This window comes from Myotis daubentonii, chromosome 8 (assembly GCF_963259705.1).
Source record: "Myotis daubentonii chromosome 8, mMyoDau2.1, whole genome shotgun sequence".
Taxonomy (NCBI): Eukaryota; Metazoa; Chordata; class Mammalia; order Chiroptera; family Vespertilionidae; genus Myotis; species Myotis daubentonii.
In genome coordinates this window covers 12,015,465-12,036,406 of record NC_081847.1, presented here as the reverse complement: position 1 = coordinate 12,036,406, position 20,942 = coordinate 12,015,465, and the positions used below count along the sequence as shown (strand labels likewise).

General features: G+C 41.9%; 2 protein-coding genes across 6 annotated transcripts in view; one reads left to right on the top strand and one right to left on the bottom strand.

The window, feature by feature from the left end:
* The window catches only part of DPM1 (dolichyl-phosphate mannosyltransferase subunit 1, catalytic), a 56,756-nt gene extending 42,611 nt beyond the window's left edge, over positions 1-14,145 (bottom strand). Inside the window, exons 1-5 of one of the 5 annotated variants that reach the window (XM_059705303.1) lie at positions 13,903-14,145; positions 9,996-10,095; positions 4,712-4,745; positions 1,195-1,271; positions 1,085-1,110 (exon numbers count right to left, since the gene is read on the bottom strand). In XM_059705303.1, coding sequence (XP_059561286.1) covers positions 1,085-1,110; positions 1,195-1,271; positions 4,712-4,745; positions 9,996-10,095; positions 13,903-14,063 — 398 coding nt within the window. In that variant the 5' untranslated portion in view covers positions 14,064-14,145. The remainder of the gene's footprint in view (positions 1-1,084; positions 1,111-1,194; positions 1,272-4,711; positions 4,746-9,995; positions 10,096-13,902) is intronic. The other 4 variants (XM_059705304.1, XM_059705306.1, XM_059705307.1 and 1 more) reach the window with 4 other exon arrangements.
* Positions 14,146-14,227: 82 nt separating this feature from the next.
* Positions 14,228-16,709, top strand: MOCS3 (molybdenum cofactor synthesis 3). Its single transcript, XM_059705308.1, has one exon. The coding sequence runs from the start codon at positions 14,362-14,364 to the stop codon at positions 15,736-15,738; it is 1,377 nt and encodes a 458-aa protein (XP_059561291.1). The 5' UTR covers positions 14,228-14,361; the 3' UTR covers positions 15,739-16,709.
* Positions 16,710-20,942: the final 4,233 nt, after the last annotated feature.

Here is a 20,942-nt window from a genome sequence, read left to right as displayed (position 1 = left end):
TTTGCAACTCTCTGACTACATCCTAGGGTGACTATCTTCTTAGGTTTATTAGCCATTTGAATTTCTTTCACATTATGGCCTGTTTGTACCTTTCCTGTTTCCTACGCCACTGTTTCTATTTCTTTATCAAGTCAAAGGGGCTTTGTGTATTGGAGATATAAGCAGAGATGGTATCTCTGAGGTGATTCAATGCAGAGATCAAAGGATAGGAAATTATTGGCCACTAAGGAGCAGGCAAAGAGCACCGCAGGCAAAGGGAACATAGCATTGTGTGAGTGCAGAAATGGAAGGAGTATGCCTGCAGTACAAACAGCAAAGGGGAGAGGCACAAGGTAAGTTCAGAAAGGGAGGCAGGGACCAGATCACACAGCAGTTTGAGGGACAAAAAAAACCCCCAAAATCTGTGGATTTTCCTTGCTGTGTTATATTTTATACTAAATTCTTGCCTAAAAATATTACTTAAAATATTCATGCTTAATGTTAGCTGGTATGCCTAGCTTGACGAATTAGAAATGATTCTACATTTCACCATTTTGTAAAACATTTGTATTAGGACTGGGTTTTCTTTATCATGTTTAAGTGGTTTCCTTCCATTTGTACTTTCTAAAGTTTTTATTAGAAATGGCTAGTGAATTTGATCAAACAACTTTTACCATCTACAGACTTAATCATGCTATTTTTTTGTTGTTAATGTTATAAATTATGTTGACGAATTCCTGAAGATGAACCACTCTAGCATTCCTGAATAAATATTATTTGTTCATGAGGTTTCACCCTTATGATCTAGGGCTTAATTCCATTTAACAGGAAGTCACCTACTAGCTTTTTCTGTAGTCTGGAATAATCTAGATAACAAAGGAATTATCTGTTGATCAGTTCCTCAGGGCTCCTAAAACACATCATTTAGTCACATACTATATACTCATGAGTCTCAAACCTATATGTTGGTTTTATTTTTGATAGCTAACAAAATAGCATGTTCATTTTTCAATTAATAAAGAATGAAAAACAAAAATAAGTCCACAATCAATATAAGATAAATGATCTGAATCATGTATTTTTTTCAAATATTAGAATTACCTACCTAATGAATTCAGGAATAAATTTTGGCTGAAATTTAGAAAGAATAAACAGTAAGTCAGTAAAATAGGCTAAGGCAATCATAAATCACTATTAAAGAAATATGCCACTTACATGGTGTGAGAGATCAGCATCCATAATAATTATATAGTTTCCTGTGGCATGTTTCATTCCATGTATATATGCAGTTCCTAAAAATGAAAATATTTATCTCTATTAAAGAAAATCACCGGAAATGCTTACGTTTACATCTGAACAGAGAAGCTATTGTTAAGCACTGAAAAGCATACATTAGTCCTCTAAAGATGATCCTGATCTAGTATAATTAAATATTATTTATTCTCAATGAAAAACATCTCTCAATTACATTCTTTGTCTTGAACCTCACATTCGTCCGAGGTACCATCTTCTGATGACTCCTCCTTACCAAGCTTCCCTGCATCTAATCTTCTCATCTTCCCATTTCCACAAAAAACTTCCTTTGTCAGTGTCTTCTACACTGTAGGAAGCGTGGTACAGTAGAGCCCTGCTCTGGTATTTGGGGCCAAAGGCACAGCTAGCAAACACTTAGCATCTTCACGCCTAAAAATTCCTCAGGGACTTGGCAGGTAAGGTAACTGATTGGGAGCAGGATTTGGGGATTCCTGCCCCAAACGACCACTGTCTTACTAGCAAAGCTGATCTTTTCTAACTTCTTGTTAAGAAGTGACTATCACAGCTTTTTGGATATACCACTGGCTGGTCAGTAATTCTGGTTGCCTTCATGGCAGTGTGCAGGTTATTTCAATCCCAAACAACTTTCTGAATCAGATATTCAGAACATTTAATGAAGCCAGTTAACTAACAGTCTGCAGAATAACAGACATTCAATTTTTCAAACTGTGTTTCTCCAATTTTTCAGTAAAATTATACCAATTCTTTACATAAGCAATGATGACTAACAACAGAAATGAAGGCATTTAGATCTTCATCCCAGAATGACTGAGCTCATCTGAGATTTTAACTGTTTAAAAGCTAAGAAAGATTTCTTTTTTAAAAATAAGTACCTTTTTAAAACGTATGACTTAAAGAAACATTCAAAGGTTTATAGCTAAGGCAGTGTGCTGGTCCAATATGTTTGCCCTCAGATCCCTTCTCTGGCCTTTCCCTATATTGCAAGGAACTTATTTCCCAGGTTGGCTTGTCAACTGGCTTCCAAACAGCTTTGAGAGGCAGAGGAGAGAAGGGAAGGTCAAGTGGCCTCCCTCTCTTACTCTGCCTCCCTGCATTAACTGCATATCCTCAATGACTCAACTGCTGCAGGGTATCACCAACTTCATCATTCTAGCCCCCTCTGGGCAGCCTGGGTTGCTGCTCCAGCTTGGGGGGGGGGGGGTAGGAACCTCCAGCTATTACTAATCCCTGAGTAGCTTCACTATTCCATTTGGCTTCTCAGCAATTCCTTCACCTGTGTAACCAGGTTCTCTGTATTAAATTCCCTATATTGAAAGACTTGTGGTGGTTCTGTTTTCCCAAGTGGACCAAGACTGATACAGGCGAGAGAACCAAGATGGCGGCATAGGTTAACGCCGGAGTTTGCTGCTTTGAACAACTACTTCAAAAGTGAAACTAAAACACGGAACGGACATCACCCAGAACCACAGGAACGCTGGCTGAGTGGAAGTCCTACAACTAGGAGGAAAGAGAAACGCATACGGACACTCAGAGGAGGCGCAGTGCTGAAGTCAAATTCTGAGGTGCGGAGTGCGCGGAGCGGGCTGGCGGCGGAGGGCGCGGTTGTTGTTTTCAATCGGGAGGGAGTCGCAGACTCTGAGCTCCAGATCCGGGCGAGTCTTTAGGGACCCATACTCAAACGGGAGAAGCGGGACTGTCTGGCTTCGGTCAGAGCGAGTGCAGCTTTCTCTCCCAGCTATGCAGCGGGTGCTGGGACTCAGAGAGGCAGAGCCCCTGGGGACAGGACTGAGAGCCGCCATAACTGCTCTCTCCGGCCCACCCTGTTGATCCTGTGCGACCCGCCCCGCCCAAGCCCTGCCCAGAGGCATTTGCCGGATAGCCTCAGGCAAAGGCTAGATTAGCACCTCCCTAGAGGACAGAAGTTCTCTCACTGCTGACACAGCTGATTCTCATAGCCACTTGGCCTGGAGGTCAAACCCTCCCTGGAATTAGCTACAACAATCAAGTTTATCTATAAGACTGCGAACAAAGACCACTAGGGGGTGCACCAAGGAAGCATAACAAAATGCGGAGACAAAGAAACAGGACAAAATTGTCAATGGAAGAAATAGAGTTCAGAACCACACTTTTAAGGTCTCTCAAGAACTGTTTAGAAGCTGCCGATAAACTTAATGAGATCTACACGAAAACTAATAAGACCCTCGATCTTATATTGGGGAACCAACTAGAAATTAAGCACACACGGACTGAAATAACGAATATTATACAGACGTCCGACAGCAGACCAGAGGAGTGCAAGAATCAAGTCAATGATTTGAAATGTGAGGAAGCAAAAAACATCCAACCGGAAAAGCAAAATGAAAAAAGAATCCAAAAATGCGAGGATAGTGTAAGGAGCCTCTGGGACAGCTTCAAGCGTACCAACATCAGAATTATAGGGGTGCCAGAAGATGAGAGAGAGCAAGATATTGAAAACCTATTTGAAGAAATAATGACAGAAAACTTCCCCCACCTGGTGAAAGAAATGGACTTACAGGTCCAAGAAGCGCGGAGAACCCCAAACAAAAGGAATCCAAAGAGGACCACACCAAGACACATCATAATTAAAATGCCAAGAGCAAAAGATAAAGAGAGAATCTTAAAAACAGCAAGAGAAAGAAACTCAGTTACCTACAAGGGAATACCCATACGACTGTCAGCTGATTTCTCAACAGAAACTTTGCAGGCCAGAAGGGAGTGGCAAGAAATATTCAAAGTGATGAATACCAAGAACCTACAACCAAGATTACTTTATCCAGCAAAGCTATCATTCAGAATTGAAGGTCAGATAAAGAGCTTCACAGATAAGGAAAAGCTAAAGGAGTTCATCACCACCAAACCAGGATTATATGAAATGCTGAAAGGTATCCTTTAAGAAGAGGAAGAGGAAGAAAAAGGTAAAGATACAAATTATGAACAACAAATATGCATCTATCAACAAGTGAATCTAAGAATCAAGTGAATAAATAATCTGATGAACAGAATGAACTGTTGATTATAATAGAATCAGGGACATAGAAAGGGAATGGACTGACTATTCTTGGGGGGGAAAGGGGTGTGGGAGATGCGGGAAGAGACTGGACAAAAATCGTGCACCTATGGATGAGGACAGTGGGTGGGGAGTGAGGGCGGAGGGTGGGGCGGGAACTGGGAGGAGGGGAGTTATGGGGGGGGGGGGGAAAGGGAACAAATGTAATAATCCGAACAATAAAGATTTAATTAAAAAAAAAATAATCTTTCCAAGGATAAAAAAAAAAAAAAAAAGACTGATACAGGCAACTCAAACCATATAAATGTCATTAAGATCATTAAAAATCATTATAGGGGGTTACTGTATTTTGGCCTTGTTCCAAACAAAATACATACTGAACAATCTGCCAAGGCAAAAAGCAGGTGATGAGTGAGAGGTTCTACTTACCTAGTCCCAACTTTTTCTCCCGTGGTCTTAGAAGCTGTAAGAATAAGAAAGAACACTTTGACACAAATGATAAAAAACCTAACTACTAAAAACTCTTTTTTATTCATATAAGTTCTACTCATTTTAACAAAAACATAGCTATATTTTTTAAATCTTAGAGCAGAGTATGCTTAACATTTTTTTTTTTTTTTTGCCAAAAAAAAAGGAGTTAGCCAACAAATCAAATACTATAACAACTTTTAAGGAAAACCAACATTTTTTCTCACCCCTTCCTCACAATAAAAGCCAAATTTTATACTTTTTGTTTTTCTGGTGCTTGGAAACGATGTGAACAATGTTTTATATCTATCTCTTAATTTATCATTTTAAACTATCTATTGATTACTTCCAAGGAAACTGCAGGTCTAACTCATTTATTCTATACCTTTTTGGAATATTTGGTAGCCAGATTTGTTTTATTCAATTCCCTTTGTGATTTTAAATGCTGCTATTATTCTTCCTTCAACAACTTACCTTGACTTTATGCTTGGATAACCTCATCTCATTCTCTATTGGCCCAATGACAAGGAGGTTTTCTTACAGCCTGTCAATTACTTAGTCTTTCTATATTTTGTGCTTCATATACAGACGCTGACTCAATTGCTTTTCATCTTATCTGAAAACTTTTGAAAAGGTAGGATGCCAAGTTTTGGATTCTGTTCTAAGTTTCTTAGATACAGGGCTCAGGTAGACACACACCTGAGCGCATCTTGTCCCCTGCTGCATTTGCCAGTGTATCGGCCGGTTGCCTCAGAGTGTGAATCTCTGAACAAAGTACTTTCAGTTCCAGTCACCCAGGACAGGTTAATTTTATTTTTTACTACATGCATGCTGCTCTAGGTCTTGGGGAGGAACAAAGATAGATAAAATACATTCCTGCCCGATGAGCTCTTAAACAGAGAACAAGACAATCATCTCTAATAATTACAATTCACTGAACAAAATCAAACAAGGTATGTCAGGTTTTATTTGATTTTTGTGACAGTTACTGACAAAATACTGAGTCCATCTGATCTCGGCCCTGAAAAAGCCAATCTTTTAAAGTTCATGTGAATAATCACGTATTTCAGCTGGAAAAACTATTTGTTTCAGATAAAAAATAATTTTGTCATTTATAAGTTTCAGATTATTCAAAAGTTTATACCAGGGGTGGACAAACTTTTTGACTCGAGGGCCACAATGGGTTCTTAAACTGGACCGGAGGGCCGGAACAAAAGCATGGATGGAGTGTTTGTGTGAACTAATATAAATTCAAAGTAAACATCATTACATAAAAGGGTACGATCTTTTTTATTTTTTAGTTTTATTCATTTCAAATGGGCCGGATCCGGCCCGCGGGCCATGGTTTGCCCACGGCTGGTTTATACAAACTATAAACCATGTTGCATATGACAGAATACTATGGAGCAGTTAACAGAATGAGATCATTTGGTGACATAATGATATAGTAAAAAAGTAACTATGATACAGAAAGGTTGCATTCATATTTAAAAACAAAAAATACCAGCACAACACCTAGTTCTAAGATGTGGACTCATACACATATATGCACAAAAAGGCAACACACACCAAACTATTGACTGAATTTGACCCTGGGGAAGAGGACTGGGATGCAGATCAGGAAATGCACCTTAAAGACAACTTCAGTTTTATAGGTAATATTTACATTTTACACCAAGAATGTACTTGATATTTCTTACATAAGGAAAAGTACAAATTGTTTCATTTAGTGTGCTTAACTTTTCGACCCTGAATTATACTCCTTTTTGATCTGCTAATTAGCAGTGTGATCTGGGCAGTAAAGGGCACAATAGAGCTCACCTTTCGGGGGTTATGAGAGCAAGCAGTGAATTCACAGGTTGCTAGGCACAGACTCTCTGAAGTATACTTACAACACAACTGCTTATGAACTACTTCATGTGATACTATAATTTGCTTGACAAAAAACTTATTTTGTAAGTTTTATCATAGAAAATCTTGATGACACTTCAGACAAATTATCAATTTGTACTAGAGTCAAAAGTATTTGAGTGAACCTGTTACCATACTCTTGAAATCAATGGGTTGAAGAGAAAAAATAAAAATACAGCTTCAGCTACGAAAGGTTAACTGTACTCTCCTCCTGCTTTGCAATTCTTTACTCATCATTGAGGCTCTTTTTTCCCATTATTTGCCATGTGTAGTTCTTGTTTAATGAATTATCTGTTTTTGTACATTTGATTGGGGTACTGATCTTTTTGTTAGAGATAATTTGGTATTTGGGATTAACAAAATATTTTATTATATTAGTCAAATCTCTTGGTCCTATAGTTGTGTTTCATGTTTTAAAAGTAATGAACATATCATATCTTATTGTACATATGTAGATGTGAAAAACCATCTCCATCTTTTTGTTCTTTCTTGCTGTGGCCTTTGACCAACCTCACTGTCCTTAAGCAGCATATCAAAGCCTTCTAGTCAATGATGATCTGTGTTCCATAAAATGTAACCATAAATACTGTTAGTAATGGCCAAGAAGATAAGCAAGATGACTATCAAACTGGTGACAGTATCAACCACCAGTATGGCCCCTGCTGTTACTGCATTCTTTGTCCCTTTGTCTTTTCAATCATTAGTACCTGAGTTATAGTAGCAGAGAACAATTTGCACAAAACTGCTGGGCTGATTGATCTGCCACAGATTTTTTAAAAAAATATATTTTATTGATTTTTTTACAGAGAGGAAGGGAGAGGGATAGTTAGAAACATCGATGAGCGAGAAACATCGATCAGCTGCTTTCTGCATACTCCCCGCTGCCTTCTGCACACTCCCACTGGGGATGTGCCCGCAACCAAGGTACATGCCCTTGACCGGAAATGAACCTGGGACCCTTCAGTCCACAGGCCGACGCTCTATCCACTGAGCCAAACCAGCCAGGCCTGCCACAGATTTTTATCTGATTTCAGGTTAGGGGAGGAAACAAGCCTCACATATCAAACATGACAGAAGCATTCAAACACAGAAAGGTTGAAGTCCTCCACAATGTCAGATCTCCCTGCCCTGTAACAGTTAAGGACACGTGTCTCCAACTTTTCTATCATCCCATCTCTGCCATTTATTAGTTAGCTGTGCAATCTTGGGAAGTGAATTAACCCTCGTCTGTTTCTTCAACTACAGAGTTAAAAAAATATCTTCCTCAGCTTTCTCCTGAAGCATTCATTTCAACTAGTCCAAAAGGCTAGCTTGGACAAAGCATCTGGGCTGAATCACTTTATCTGAGAAAAATAACCATTTTTATCCACCTTTCTCCTCAACTAAACATTCATACATCACTTAAAAGCAAGTAAGTGCCACCCCTGGCAAGGCCTGACACTGGAAAAAAAAAAAAAAGTTCTAGTTTAAATAATTTAAAGGTCATAAAATAATGAACAGGGAATTTCCCTGGTACAACATGGAAATTGTGATAATAGAGGCTAATTTTCTTATGAACTTTAATTTTATTTTGTTGATGGGAAAAAATGGAATGCTCTGAGGAATAATGTTGTTTTAGATTTTGTGAATGTCAATTTAGTAGGCAATCCCTAAAATCAATCAATCAGTTAGACCTCAAGGCTGAGCTTCTATGACATATGTATTCAAAATATTGACAGGTTGATGTCCCCAGATTAAATGGCAGCACATAACTCAGAGCGTTCTATATATAATGTGTGCATCAGTGGCCATGGCCCAGAACTTCTGAAAGAGAAACAGGGGAACTCTTGTTCCTATGAACCTACCATCATCACTGGAAGTCACTGCTAGAGGCTCAAGACCTGTCAACTTTCTGTACTCCTATGCAACAGGAGATATTCAGCGAGGACTGGAAAGTGACAGATCTGTGAGTTGCTCTGTGAGACAGACAGACAGAATTTCTAGTATAGGAAAGATTACCAGGTATATAAGAGTAACATATTTCCCTTAAACTCTTCCCACCAACAAAGATCTCCTCCAACTAAATAGAAATTATTTCATTATTTAGATTAGTCAAGAATATTTGGATCCAGTGACTATTTTTATGATGTTGATGGCCATTTCTTGAAATGTAAATGATCAATAAAGGCTTTCCAAGAGACTTATGTTTATGCCAATGGTTCTTGTTAAGAAGAGGGGGCAATTTTGCCCATAAAGGGGCATCTGACAATATCCCGAGACATTTTTGGTTACCACATTGGGAAGGGGGGTAGCTACTGGTATCTAGTGGCTAGAGACCAGGAATGATGTTAAACATCCCACAACACACAGGACAGCCTCTCACAGCAAAGACTTATTGGTCCCAGATGACAACAGTGCCAAGATGGAGAAACTCTTACAATACCCAATGCCTATAATGTATTTTCTAAATCCAAACCAGTGACCAAAAATAAAATTTATGAGGCCATTATAAAATGAACTCTACATCTGCCTAAGTTACTCCCACAGAAGAGCAGGCTTCAAGGTACAGTAGAAAAATCTAAAGTTTAAGACTCAGAAAGTCAACCTACTCCCACAAGACTGTTCTACAGATAAAAATAAAAATAAAAATGCCAAGTACTCTGAAAAGCCATTTCGGTTTCAAATGAAAATAGTCACCTTTCTCGGTTATAAACTTTTAGCTGCAGGCAGTATTTCCTTTTGAAAGTATGAGAACACCTAGAGAAAGAGAGCAAGAAAGATCAAGTCCCACATTACCAACTGCAACCTTGTTCTATAATATTCCTTGTCAATTCAATATCGTGCTTTAATTTTGTCCTTCAAGAAAACTTATCTACAGAATCAGTCATAAAAACAGAGTTCATCCAAAGACGCACTATTTTGCTGTAAAACTACTGATCAACATATCAAAAAGATGTAAAACTTCACCCTGACTGGTTTGGCTCAGTAGATAGAGCGTCGGCCTGCAGACTGAAGGGTCCCAGGTTCGATTCCGGTCAAGGGCATGTACCTTGGTTGCAGGCACATCCCCAGTAGAGGGTGTGCAGGAGGCAGCTGATCGGTGTTTCTCTCTCATCGATGATTCTAACTCTCTATCCCTCTCCCTTCCTCTCTGTAAAAAAAAAAAATCAATAAAATATATCAAAATAAAAAAAAAGATGTAAAACTTCAAACACAATGAAAATGCATCTAAATGCCAAAAAGTGTTTTTTCTCTTTTCAGTTTCTAGACAGATTGAATTTAAACACTGTCCATCTCTCATCTTTCCCCTACAAAAACACAACTGAAAATATAGAAAAATATTCACACAACTTACAATTTTGTCTGATCCATAGATCTTCTCCAACTGTTCAGCAACCTCTCTTGTCCCATCTGGGCTCCCATCATCTATGATTATAATTTCATAGTCGATTCCACTAAAATAAGAAAATTAAATTTGTATTGTTTGAATATAGTATAACAAAAGTAATAATTTTAAAATTACTAATTCTTAACCAGTAGTGGAAATTTATTGTCATAGCAATCACTAAGGAAAACTTCAATTATCAAATGAAATGTCAAATATTCAGTACTTCACCTCCAAACTCAACATGTTGCTGAAACTGTTATTATAAAGTCCTACGATGTTAAAAAATTCTCTCACAGAAAACATTAAAAAAAAACACAGTGAACTCAGCAAGTGTGGGTCAACGGTTGAGTGTTGACCCATGCATCAAGATGTCATGGGTTTGATTTCTGGTAGGGGCACATGCCCAGGTTTCAGGCTCAATCCCCAGTGGGGGACGTGTGGGAGGCAGCCTACTGATATTTCTCTTTCATTGATGTTTCTAATCTCTCTAAAAAAACCCACATATTTCTTTTAAAAAACCAGTGATTTATATATATATATATATATATATATATATATATATATATATATATATATATTATATGTGATAGTATATCATATGAAGTTTTATTTACTTTGGCAATAGAATTATGGAACCTTCATATCAAATAGCTTATTAACTATTTCAAAAGTATATTTAATAGATAGCTCAAATTGATTGCATAGCTCTGGGTGATTATTATTTAAAATTTAATCCCAAACGATTTTAAGAACATAATCAGGAATAAATCCAACTTAATTTCACCCTTTAAAAAACCTACTTCAGAAGGGCAACATAATATTTTACACCTCTATTTCAATAGTTGTACACATTATCCTACACAAGCAAATAAAAGGAAATAGCACAGAATAACAAAATATTTCAATATCCGCCCTGGCCGACGTTCTCAGCGGTTAGAGCGTTGGCCCACATACAGAAGGGTCTCATGTTTGATCCCTACCCCAGTTGGGGTGTGTGCAGGAGGCAACCAGTCAATGTGTCTCTCCCACACTGATGTCCCTCTCTCTCCCACCTCCCTCCTTCCCTTCCACTCTCTCTGAAAAGCAATGAAAAGAAATATCCTCAGGTGAGGATTAACAAAAAAATTTTTTTCAATATCCTTCAAAATTAACATCTTTCTGCTGCTCCTGATTGTCTTTATGGGATAGTTTCTATCCTAAAAACAAGTCAGCATAATACTTGGAAGTACATGAGATCACTATCATGCCTGACACTACCCCCTTTAAAAAACATTCTTTTTGTTAACTTTATTGGAAACTTAAGGGGAAAGAAAATGAGGCAACGCCAAACTTTCACACACAACATTCTGTTTCTTCTTGGTAACATGCAAAGAAGTCAACCAAAAAACACATTCCACTCTTAAAAGTTTAAGAAATTCAGTCCCAGCAAACTTGCCAGAAAGAAAACTCAGCCTTATCAATTCTACAGGAGTAAAAAGTATGACTTCAGCTTCCCAATGTGCTTAAACTTGGGCATGTGCTTACAAGCTCAAACAAGTAAAATGTTGATTCTAGCTGACGGGCTGAAAGATACACACTTCAAAGCAAAGGCACTTCTCTAGCCCACTTCAAAGCACCCATAGCACCCGAGGGTGAGGTAGCTGAAAGGAATCAAGCTGAGCAGATATTAGTTAATGTGACTGAATCTGACAAGTTGTTTCCTTCATTAAACTTCATTCTTACAAAATGTTTTCATTGATTTGGCTGCCCTTTGCACACTCCTGCCAGGGATGTTTCTCCCACATTGATGTTTCAATGAAACCCGGGCATGGGCCCAGACCAGGAATTGAACCGAGGACCTTCTGGTGCATGGGATGATGCTCAACCAACTGAACCACACTGGCCAGGGCTAAATTTCATTTTGATTAAAAAAATTCATTCAGAGCCCTGGCTGGTTTTGCTCAGTGGATAGAGCGTCGGCCTGCGAACTCAAGGGTCCCGGGTTCGATTCCGGTCAAGGGCATGTACCTTGGTTGCGGGCACATACCCAGTAAGGGGGTGTGCAGGAGGCAGCTGATTGATGTTTCTCTCTCATCGATGTTTCTAGCTCTCTATCCCTCTCCCTTCCTCTCTGTAGAAAATCAATAAAACATATTTTTTTTAAAAATCCATTCAGAGACTATTAAAATATAAACTGCACTACATAAAGTATTTAAAAATAAAGCAAAAATATTGTACAATCAGAAGTCAAACAGGAACAAGATAATTCTCTAAATTGAAAAGAGCTTGTAGAAGTCAAAATAAAAATATAATTTAAAAAGAGGAAAAAGAGATGAATTAAAAATTTGAAGAACTATGTATGTGAAGATAGTTATCTCATTCAAAGAAAAATAATTAAAATGGCAATGTTTATGATTGTTTAACCGCTATGGGGTACACCTGAAACTAATACAAAATATTAAATATAAACTGTAATTTAAAATAAAATTTAAAAAATAAACGATTGTGCAGCTGAAAAAAAAACACACCCAGCAATGTTTTTCACCAAAGAGTACTTCTAACGAAGTAATAATACTCAGGTTGACTGGCTGCGGGAGAACAGGCACTCTCTGAAGAATGCTGCAGAGTCCTAAGCCAGTACAATCTCTTTTGACAGTAATTTGTCAATAACTATCAATTTTAAGCACATCTCTATTGATCCAGCAATATTACCGCAAAGACTTTATCCTGATGTACCAGCAAAAGTATGAGTGTTTGTTGCAACGTTAATCTTAACAAAGGAGCACTCACTATGTGTCACTTTTCAAAATGCTGGAAAATGTGGCGTGAACAATGCCGCTGTTCTCATTTGTAAATGCAAAAAAAAATAATGTATTTTTAAAAAATAATCTGTGTTTGCCCTAACTGGTTTGGCTCAGTGGATAGAGCATCGGCCTGCGGACTCAAGGGTCCTGGGTTCGATTCTGGTCAAGGGCATGTACCTTGGTTGCGGGCACATCCCCAGTGAGGAGTGTGCAGGAGGCAGCTGATCGATGTTTCTCTCTCATCGATGTTTCTAACTCTCTATCCCTTCCCCTTCCTCTCTGTAAAAAAAAAAAATCAATAATATATATATATATTTAAAAAAAGAATAATCTATGTTCGTTGACATGACCCGGTTAAATAAAATATAACACAGCCACATGGAAAATTATTTAATTTTCAAAATAATTTGCTAAGTGTGTATGTGCTGATATGGAAAGGTCTTCAAAGATTTCTGCAACATGGTCCCATCAGTGTAACACAAATGGACGTTACCGTCCTGATACCAGGATTTTCTGAAGTTTAAGAAAATCCGTATAAACACTTTCGAGCCCGAGGTTCTACAGCCAACATCCGCCGGTGGCCGGCGCAGCCGCCCTTGTGCTCTGTCCGGAAAGGCTGTGCAGCCCCGCGCAGCTCCCTGCCCCCGACCCAAACCGCACGCTTACATAAGCACCGGGCACGGGGCGGGCGAGGCTGCCTGCCGAGACGCCCGGCTCCCGCCGCACAGCCTGGCCACCCGGGCTCCAGGTCCCGGAGCGAGGAACGAGGCCAGGCTGGCAGCCTCGCGCCCTTGAGAGGGGCCAGCCCTTGAGAGAAAAGGGGATTGGGGGGCCGCGGGGGGCGGGACGGGACCCGGGAGTGTAAACAGTAGAGATAAAGGAGCGTCTCACAAAACCCAAGGGCAGGAAGGAGAACCCGAGACAGGTTCAGATCCCCAGAGGTCTCCGCCTCTGCATCCCTCGCAGGGTGGCCTCCTCCCCGACACTTCCCTCCCCAGCCGCAGAGAGCAGGGCCGCCTCGCGCAGCCAACTGCCGGCCACCAGCCAGGGGAGCCAGCTCATCTCCTCCGGGAGAGGGCCGCGCACGCTACCTCTCGGAGAAGCTTTTCACCAGCAGCCACACGATGAGCGGCAGGTTCTCGCGCTCGTTGTAGGTGGGCAACAGCACCGAGTACTTGTCCCGTCCCGGGGGGCGCCCCGCCGGCTCCCGACGAGACCTCGGAGGGGTACGATTCGCTGTCTTGGAGGCCATGACGGAACTCCGCGAGACGCCGGAAGCGGAATGACGTAAGCGCGGCGCGGGCACGGCCGAGTCGGGCCGCGCCAAATGCGGGCAGAGGCGGGGGGTCCTGTGTGGATGAGTGCTAGTTCTTCTAAAGAGTCAGAGCTGATGAATCTTTAAAACGGAATCTGAAGGTTGTTTCAGGAAATACGTACCTATTTATCATCTCTTCTAAAGTTCCGTAAAGTTTTTTAGTTTATTCCGGTCTCTAGGAGACGACAAGCCGGAAACGGAAATGCCCTCAAGATAACTTCCGGAAGCAGCTGCCATGGCTGCCGGGGAGGAGGTTCTTGCCTTGCAGGCTGAAGTTGCCCGGCGTGAGGAGGAGCTGAGCTCCCTGAAGCAGAGACTGGCGGCGGCTCTTTTGGCGGAGGACGAGCCAGCGCCGCGGGTTCCGGTGTCGCCCCTGCCGCCGAAGGCCGCCCTGTCCCGAGATGAGATCCTGCGGTACAGCCGGCAGCTCGTGCTGCCTGAGCTCGGGGTGCACGGCCAGCTGCGGCTGGCGACCGCGTCCGTGCTCGTCGTGGGCTGCGGTGGGCTCGGCTGCCCACTGGCGCAGTACCTTGCCGCGGCCGGCGTGGGCCGCCTTGGTCTTGTGGACTACGACGTCGTCGAAATGAGCAACCTGGCCCGCCAGGTGCTGCATGGCGAGGCCCTGGCCGGCCAGGCCAAGGTCTTCTCGGCTGCCGCCTCGCTGCGCCGGCTCAACTCAGCCGTGGAGTGCGTGCCTTATGCTCAGGCTCTCACTCCAGCCACGGCCCTAGACCTCGTGCGCCGTTACGACGTGGTGGCTGACTGCTCCGACAACGTGCCCACTCGCTACCTGGTGAGCGACGCGTGTGTGCTGGCTGGCCGGCCTCTCGTATCCGCCAGCGCCCTGCGCTTTGAGGGCCAAATCACCGTCTACCACTACGACGGCGGGCCTTGCTACCGCTGCCTGTTCCCCCAGCCACCTCCCGCGGAGACGGTGACCAGCTGCGCGGATGGCGGGGTGCTCGGTGTTGTAACGGGGATCCTGGGCTGCCTGCAGGCGCTGGAAGTGTTGAAGATCGCCGCAGGTATGGGCCCCTCTTACAGTGGCAGCCTGTTGCTCTTCGACGCTCTCGGAGGACATTTCCGCTGCATTCGGCTGCGGAGCCGCAGGCCGGATTGTGCAGCTTGCGGAGAGCGGCCCACGGTGACCGACCTGCAGGACTATGAAGCCTTCTGTGGCTCCTCGGCCACGGATAAATGCCGCTCCCTTCGGTTGCTGAGCCCGGAGGAGCGTGTTTCGGTCAGCGACTATAAGCGCCTTCTGGATGCTGGGTCACCCCACCTGTTGCTGGACGTCAGGCCTCAAGTGGAGGTGGACATCTGTCGTTTGCCTCATGCTCTGCACATCCCTTTGAAGCATTTGGAACGGAGGGATGGGAAGAGCCTGAAACTCTTGGGAGAAGCAATCCAGGAAGGGAAGCGCGGCGCGCAGGAAGGAGCAGCTCTCCCCATCTATGTGATTTGCAAACTGGGCAACGACTCCCAGAAAGCCGTGAGGATCCTGCAGTCCTTGACAGCAATCCCAGGGTTAGGCTCGCTAGCAGTTCAGGATGTGGTGGGGGGGCTCATGGCCTGGGCTGCCAAGATCGATGAGACATTTCCGCAGTACTGAGGTGGCTGAAATATATATATATACACACACACACACAGTCTGACCTGAGAAAAATGTGCGTTGCCATGTTAACCTTAAAGATACATTTATTTCCATTTTTCTCAGTAATGTACAAAGACTGGATTCTGCATCTGTGAATGCATAGATTTCTTTTTATAAGGGGATTTTTAATGGTAATTTATTGAATGATACAGTTGTTGAGGGTCTATAAAACTGTTTCTGAGAACTGTCTTGTGTTTTCAATACTTGGAGGGTGTCTTGGACAGGTGAAGTATATTGTAAGTGACAGGATTTTGTGTTTTAATTTGCAGATCATTTGCCTGTCTTGCTTTTTTCCCACCTCCCCCAAAAGATTCTCTAAATGATCTATTTTAGGCCCGGAATTAAGTTGTTGTAAACTTAGTCCTATGGAATTGATTGCAGATGATATACATAAGATCAGTTTATTGTTTATGAAAGGCATTCTTTGGGTCTTATTTCTACTTCAAATGATAGAATATATCCTACAGAACTAAGTGTTAAGGTGAAAATTGTCTTAATTATCTGGAAAGTGATCATTACATATTTTGAATTCATATAAAAGTGAAGTATTTACAGGTTAGCAAGAAAAAGGAAACCACCTTCTCGTAGTATGTCAGTTTCTCTTATAAGTTGCTGATTTTTTTCGTAAAGTTAGCTTCGGGGCCCACCCTATGTTGTACACATAACATTTTATAAACTGTATACTATCGTTTGGCTTGCTTTGGATTCTTCAGGTCCAAGTTCCAAACCTCTGCCCTTTCCCATCCAGTCTGTTATTTTTATTGTTGGCTTCACTGTATGGTCAGGACCCCAAATACAATGCTGAGTTAAGGTGGAATAGTCAACATTCTTATCTCAGGCTCAGGTGAAAGACTGATGATTTGATCAGTATTGCTTATTATTGCTTTACTATAAATACCCTTTATCAAATTAATGACATTTTTTCTGTTTATAGTTTGCTAAGAGTTTTGACTGAATTTATCAAATGCATTTATTAAGATTATGTTTCTTAACTTTTTTCTCCTGTTGATATAGTGAATATTGACATTTTTATTGTAGAAAAAAATTATAAAAATAACCCTCACAGCAGTTTCCAATAGTATTGTCAACCACCTGCACATGCTTCCAGCAGATCCCAGAATCTTCCCACTCCTGCATGACTAAAACTTTGCACTCACCAAAGAATTCCCCCCTTTCCCCTTTAACTTGCCTTTTCTATCTTGATTTAGTTTGTTTTATTCCAGCATTTTATAGTAGTGCAAAATGTAGGTGGTTCTGTTTTTTAAAGAACAATTCCATGAAATGGCAGGTGCTCTGCCCAATTTCCAATATCTACAACGAAACTAAAAGTGAACATTTGGCATGTGAGTATATATTAGTGGCAAATTGAAGAGGAAATGCCTTGTCAAAGGGGGCCCCTACTCTCCAACTGACTCTGGCATATAAGCCTACCTATAATCAGAGTTCATAGTCATGAATGTGAAATCTATCTCTGGCTACAAATGTTTTAAAAAATGAAAAAGCATTGCAGGCAGACAAAACCCGCTGTGTGTCAGATTTACTTATCAGTTTGCAACCTCTGATAGGGACTCTTGTTTTATTATAAGAAAGTATGGCATGTAACAGTCAAATTCAAAATGAGGATAGTCATCACTTTTTAACTGAAACATTGAAGCTCATATTTTGAATAAGGGGTTAAAGTATAATAGGCCATTTTATGTTATAAAGATGGAGCAGGTTTCTTATAACTGCTTCTCCCAAGGAGTTGTGGAAATAAATGAGAGATGAGGAGAGGAAAGCGAAGATCGCTGGGCCTGTGTCTTAACTTCTTATTCCCAGGACCAAAGCTGATTCTGATACATATCAGGAAACAATCAAGTGAGCAGAGATAGAAACTGATGTCTTAAAGTTAGGCAGTTTTGGTAGTTCCTGCAAACCTGATTGTCATTGGAGACAGACCCACAGCTGTACTTCCAGGAGCCATGCCCAAAACCATGCACAGAACTGACCTGAGAACGCTGTCTGTGCTCTGCTGTCCCATGTAGCACTAGAGGAAACTTCAGCAGAGCATCACTTATCTCACTTGACCTGGCCCCACTGCTCTCCCACAAAGCCCAACACCATCCAGCCCAGGGGGCAGGAAGCAGAGTGGCTTTATACTGTACTAGAAGCCTGGTGCACAAAATTCAGGCACTGGGAGTGGGGAGATCCCTCAGCCTGGCCTGCACCATCTCGCAGTCGAGGACCCCTTGGGGGATGTCCGCCTGCCAGGTTAAGCCCGCTCCCCGCGGGGATAGGACCTCAGCCGGCAGTTCAACATCCCTCTCGCAGTCCAGGAGCCCTCGCTCCTTACCGCCCACCTGTTCACTGCTTGCTAGCTGTGAGCCTGGCTTCTGGCTGAGTGGCACTCCCCCTGTGGGAGTGCACTGACCACTAGGGCGCAGCTCCTGCATTGAACGTCTGCCCCCTGGTTGTCAGTGTGCATCATAGCGACCGGTCGTTGCGGTCATTCTGCTGTAATGGTCGCTTAGGCTTTTATTATATAGATTGCTCTTTTCTGAGTTTTATGAGGATGTGTCTGGTAGGTATTGCCCAATGACATGCCTACATACTAGCAGCAAGAGTTCTGGGAATTTGAGTTCTTTTGTCTACAACAGGGAGGCAGAACTCATAATCTGGGATTTTCTCAAATTAGTGAAAGATTTTTCAAAAGATGGGCTGTTAGGAACATAAAAGTATCCACTTATAGGACCCAGCTCTTTTTATTCTTTGAAATCCTGTTTTCTCTGGGGATTGTGGCTAGGTTTTTTTTGGATGGGATTTGAACTTGATAATTTTTTTCCTTTTCATTTAAGTGCCTTAAGTGTACCAGTCATCATTCTAGTTCTAGGATAAAGATGAGCAAGAGATTTCCTGTTGTCATGGAGTTTACGTTTAAATGGGGGAGACAAATCAAGTAAATTATTGATAAGTGCCATAAAATAAATCAAAATGTGATGTATCGGGGAAGGAGGAGCTATTTTGGATAGGTTAATTAGGGCTGATGTTAAACCCAAAACCTGAATGGTGAGGAGTCAGATCTGGGAGAACATTTCTTACTGGGAGTGAAAAGACCCTCAGGCAAATAAACTTAGAATGATCAAGAAACTGAAGAGGTAAATTGGATTGTGAACAATTGGGGAGAGTAAAGATGAGGTTTGAGATACAGAATATATCATGTAGGTTGTCGACCATAATGGGAATTTGGTATTTATTCCAAGTAAAATAACAGCCAGCATTTATTGAGCACTTACTATGTGATTTGGAATTTGAATCCAGATGGTCTGGTTGAAGAGTTGTGCCGCACCAGCGCGGCCAAGGGTGAACCTGAGGAGGGGCGGTGAAGGATTGAGGAAAAGACAGACAAGAGAATTTATCTGGGGCTCCGTGGATCTCCTGTGCCTGGATGAGGACACAGAAGACCCAGCCTGCAAGCTGATGCTTCATTTTATAGTCTCATTAAAACAAGGGTAGATTAACATGTATACACAAATGTTCTTGTTTTGGCAACACTTGGTGCACCTCCCACAGCCCATTAGCTACTTAGGAAGGAATTAGGGAGGGCTACAAGGTCAGGCTTAATTATGCTACGAGAGCTCTACCCTCCAGGCTGGGACTTGTTTGTGGCTCTGCCACAGGTCAGCCCCAGGCTTGACCCTAGAGCCGCTCCCTACAAAGAGTCAGCAGGTGCCCTAAGCATTATGCTGACTATACTGACTCTCACTGAAAACTAGTTGTTTTATATGTTTTCATCATTGAAAAACTAAGCCCTGATCATCACAGAGTGGAAGAGCTTGTATTTCAGATTGACAGAAATGTACGCTGATGCACTTGGTTTGCAGACTTCTCTCTAACACCCATGTGTCACATAGGTAATGTCCCGTTACCAATGAGTCACTTTGGTAAGACAGTCTCAACATAAAGCGTCACTGCTGGTAACTAGAGGGTTGCCAAGGAGGGGGATGGTCAAAAAGGGCACTATGTCTGATAGTCCCTGTCCAAGGGGCTATGCCAGTGCATACTACCATGCCTAAGAAAGGCCATTTCCCAACAGCTTAGCATAGTCTTTGAACTTTTAGATCTTTGCCATTCTGATGGTTTTTTAAAAGTCTCATTGTGTTAATTTACCTTTTCATAAGTTTGAGCAGTTTTTCATAGCTTAAAAGTCTTTTCAAATAAAAAATATTTATCTTTTGCTCATTTTTTCTATGAGCTCTCATTCTTATTGATTTATTTAAGAAAGACCACTTGTGGGGGCTGGGGGGGGGGGTGGAATCTGCATTCCGTAGCAAGGGAGTTTTGAATTCATTCACTCTTCAGACACTTATTGAAAGTCCACTACGGATGTACCAGGCATTGGCCAAGTTCTGAGGAGACAAGATAATTGGGATTGTGGGGCTTGCCTGTCAGGCGTTCATAGCTCATTTCACCACGTTTTACATGTAATTTCCAGAGCCTTTCCCACCTACATGGTTTCATTTAATCCTTCAACAACTCTGAGATCAAGGGAACTATCTTTGCTCACAGGCTCCTCTTATATGTCCTTACCAACAATAGGCTTCCCCGAAATAGCCTAGTTGGGAGGGAGTCTTGTTCTCATAGTGGAATCCTTCTGTCACTAATGAGGTCAGGCCCTCTTGTCCTTGTGGAACATTTTAGAAAGGATTCTATTGTAGAAGGGGTGAATTTTTCAACTGTTCCCAAGTATTTCATGTGTCCTGATGGTCATCAGAAAACCTTTTTCTTCAGAGCCACGGTGAGACATTGTGAGCACAATGAATTGCCACTATAATGAGGCTTGTATCCTGTTGGTCCATTGTTGATGGTCTCAAGATGGGGTCAGACTCACTTGTGTATGGCCTTTGGTCTTTTTTTAGACTAGATGTTTGGAGGCAGGGCACTTGGGACACCTATATCATTAGCTAAGTGCAGATATTTCTGACATACATTCTTTATTCCCAATGTATATACTGTTTAAAATTCTCTGTATACATATTTATGATATAAAGGCTTGGTGCACGAATTCGTGCATGGGTGGGGTACAGCCCAGGGGAGGGGCCCTGGGTAGTTAGCCGGTGGCCCCACCCTCTGGTCAAACTCTGGTCGAACTCCCAGTCGAGGGGACAATTTGCATATTACCCTTT

Bases quoted from the DNA above. Each gene is read 5' to 3' on its own strand.
- MOCS3 (XM_059705308.1), top strand. From the start codon at position 14,362: ATGGCTGCCGGGGAGGAGGTTCTTGCCTTGCAGGCTGAAGTTGCCCGG.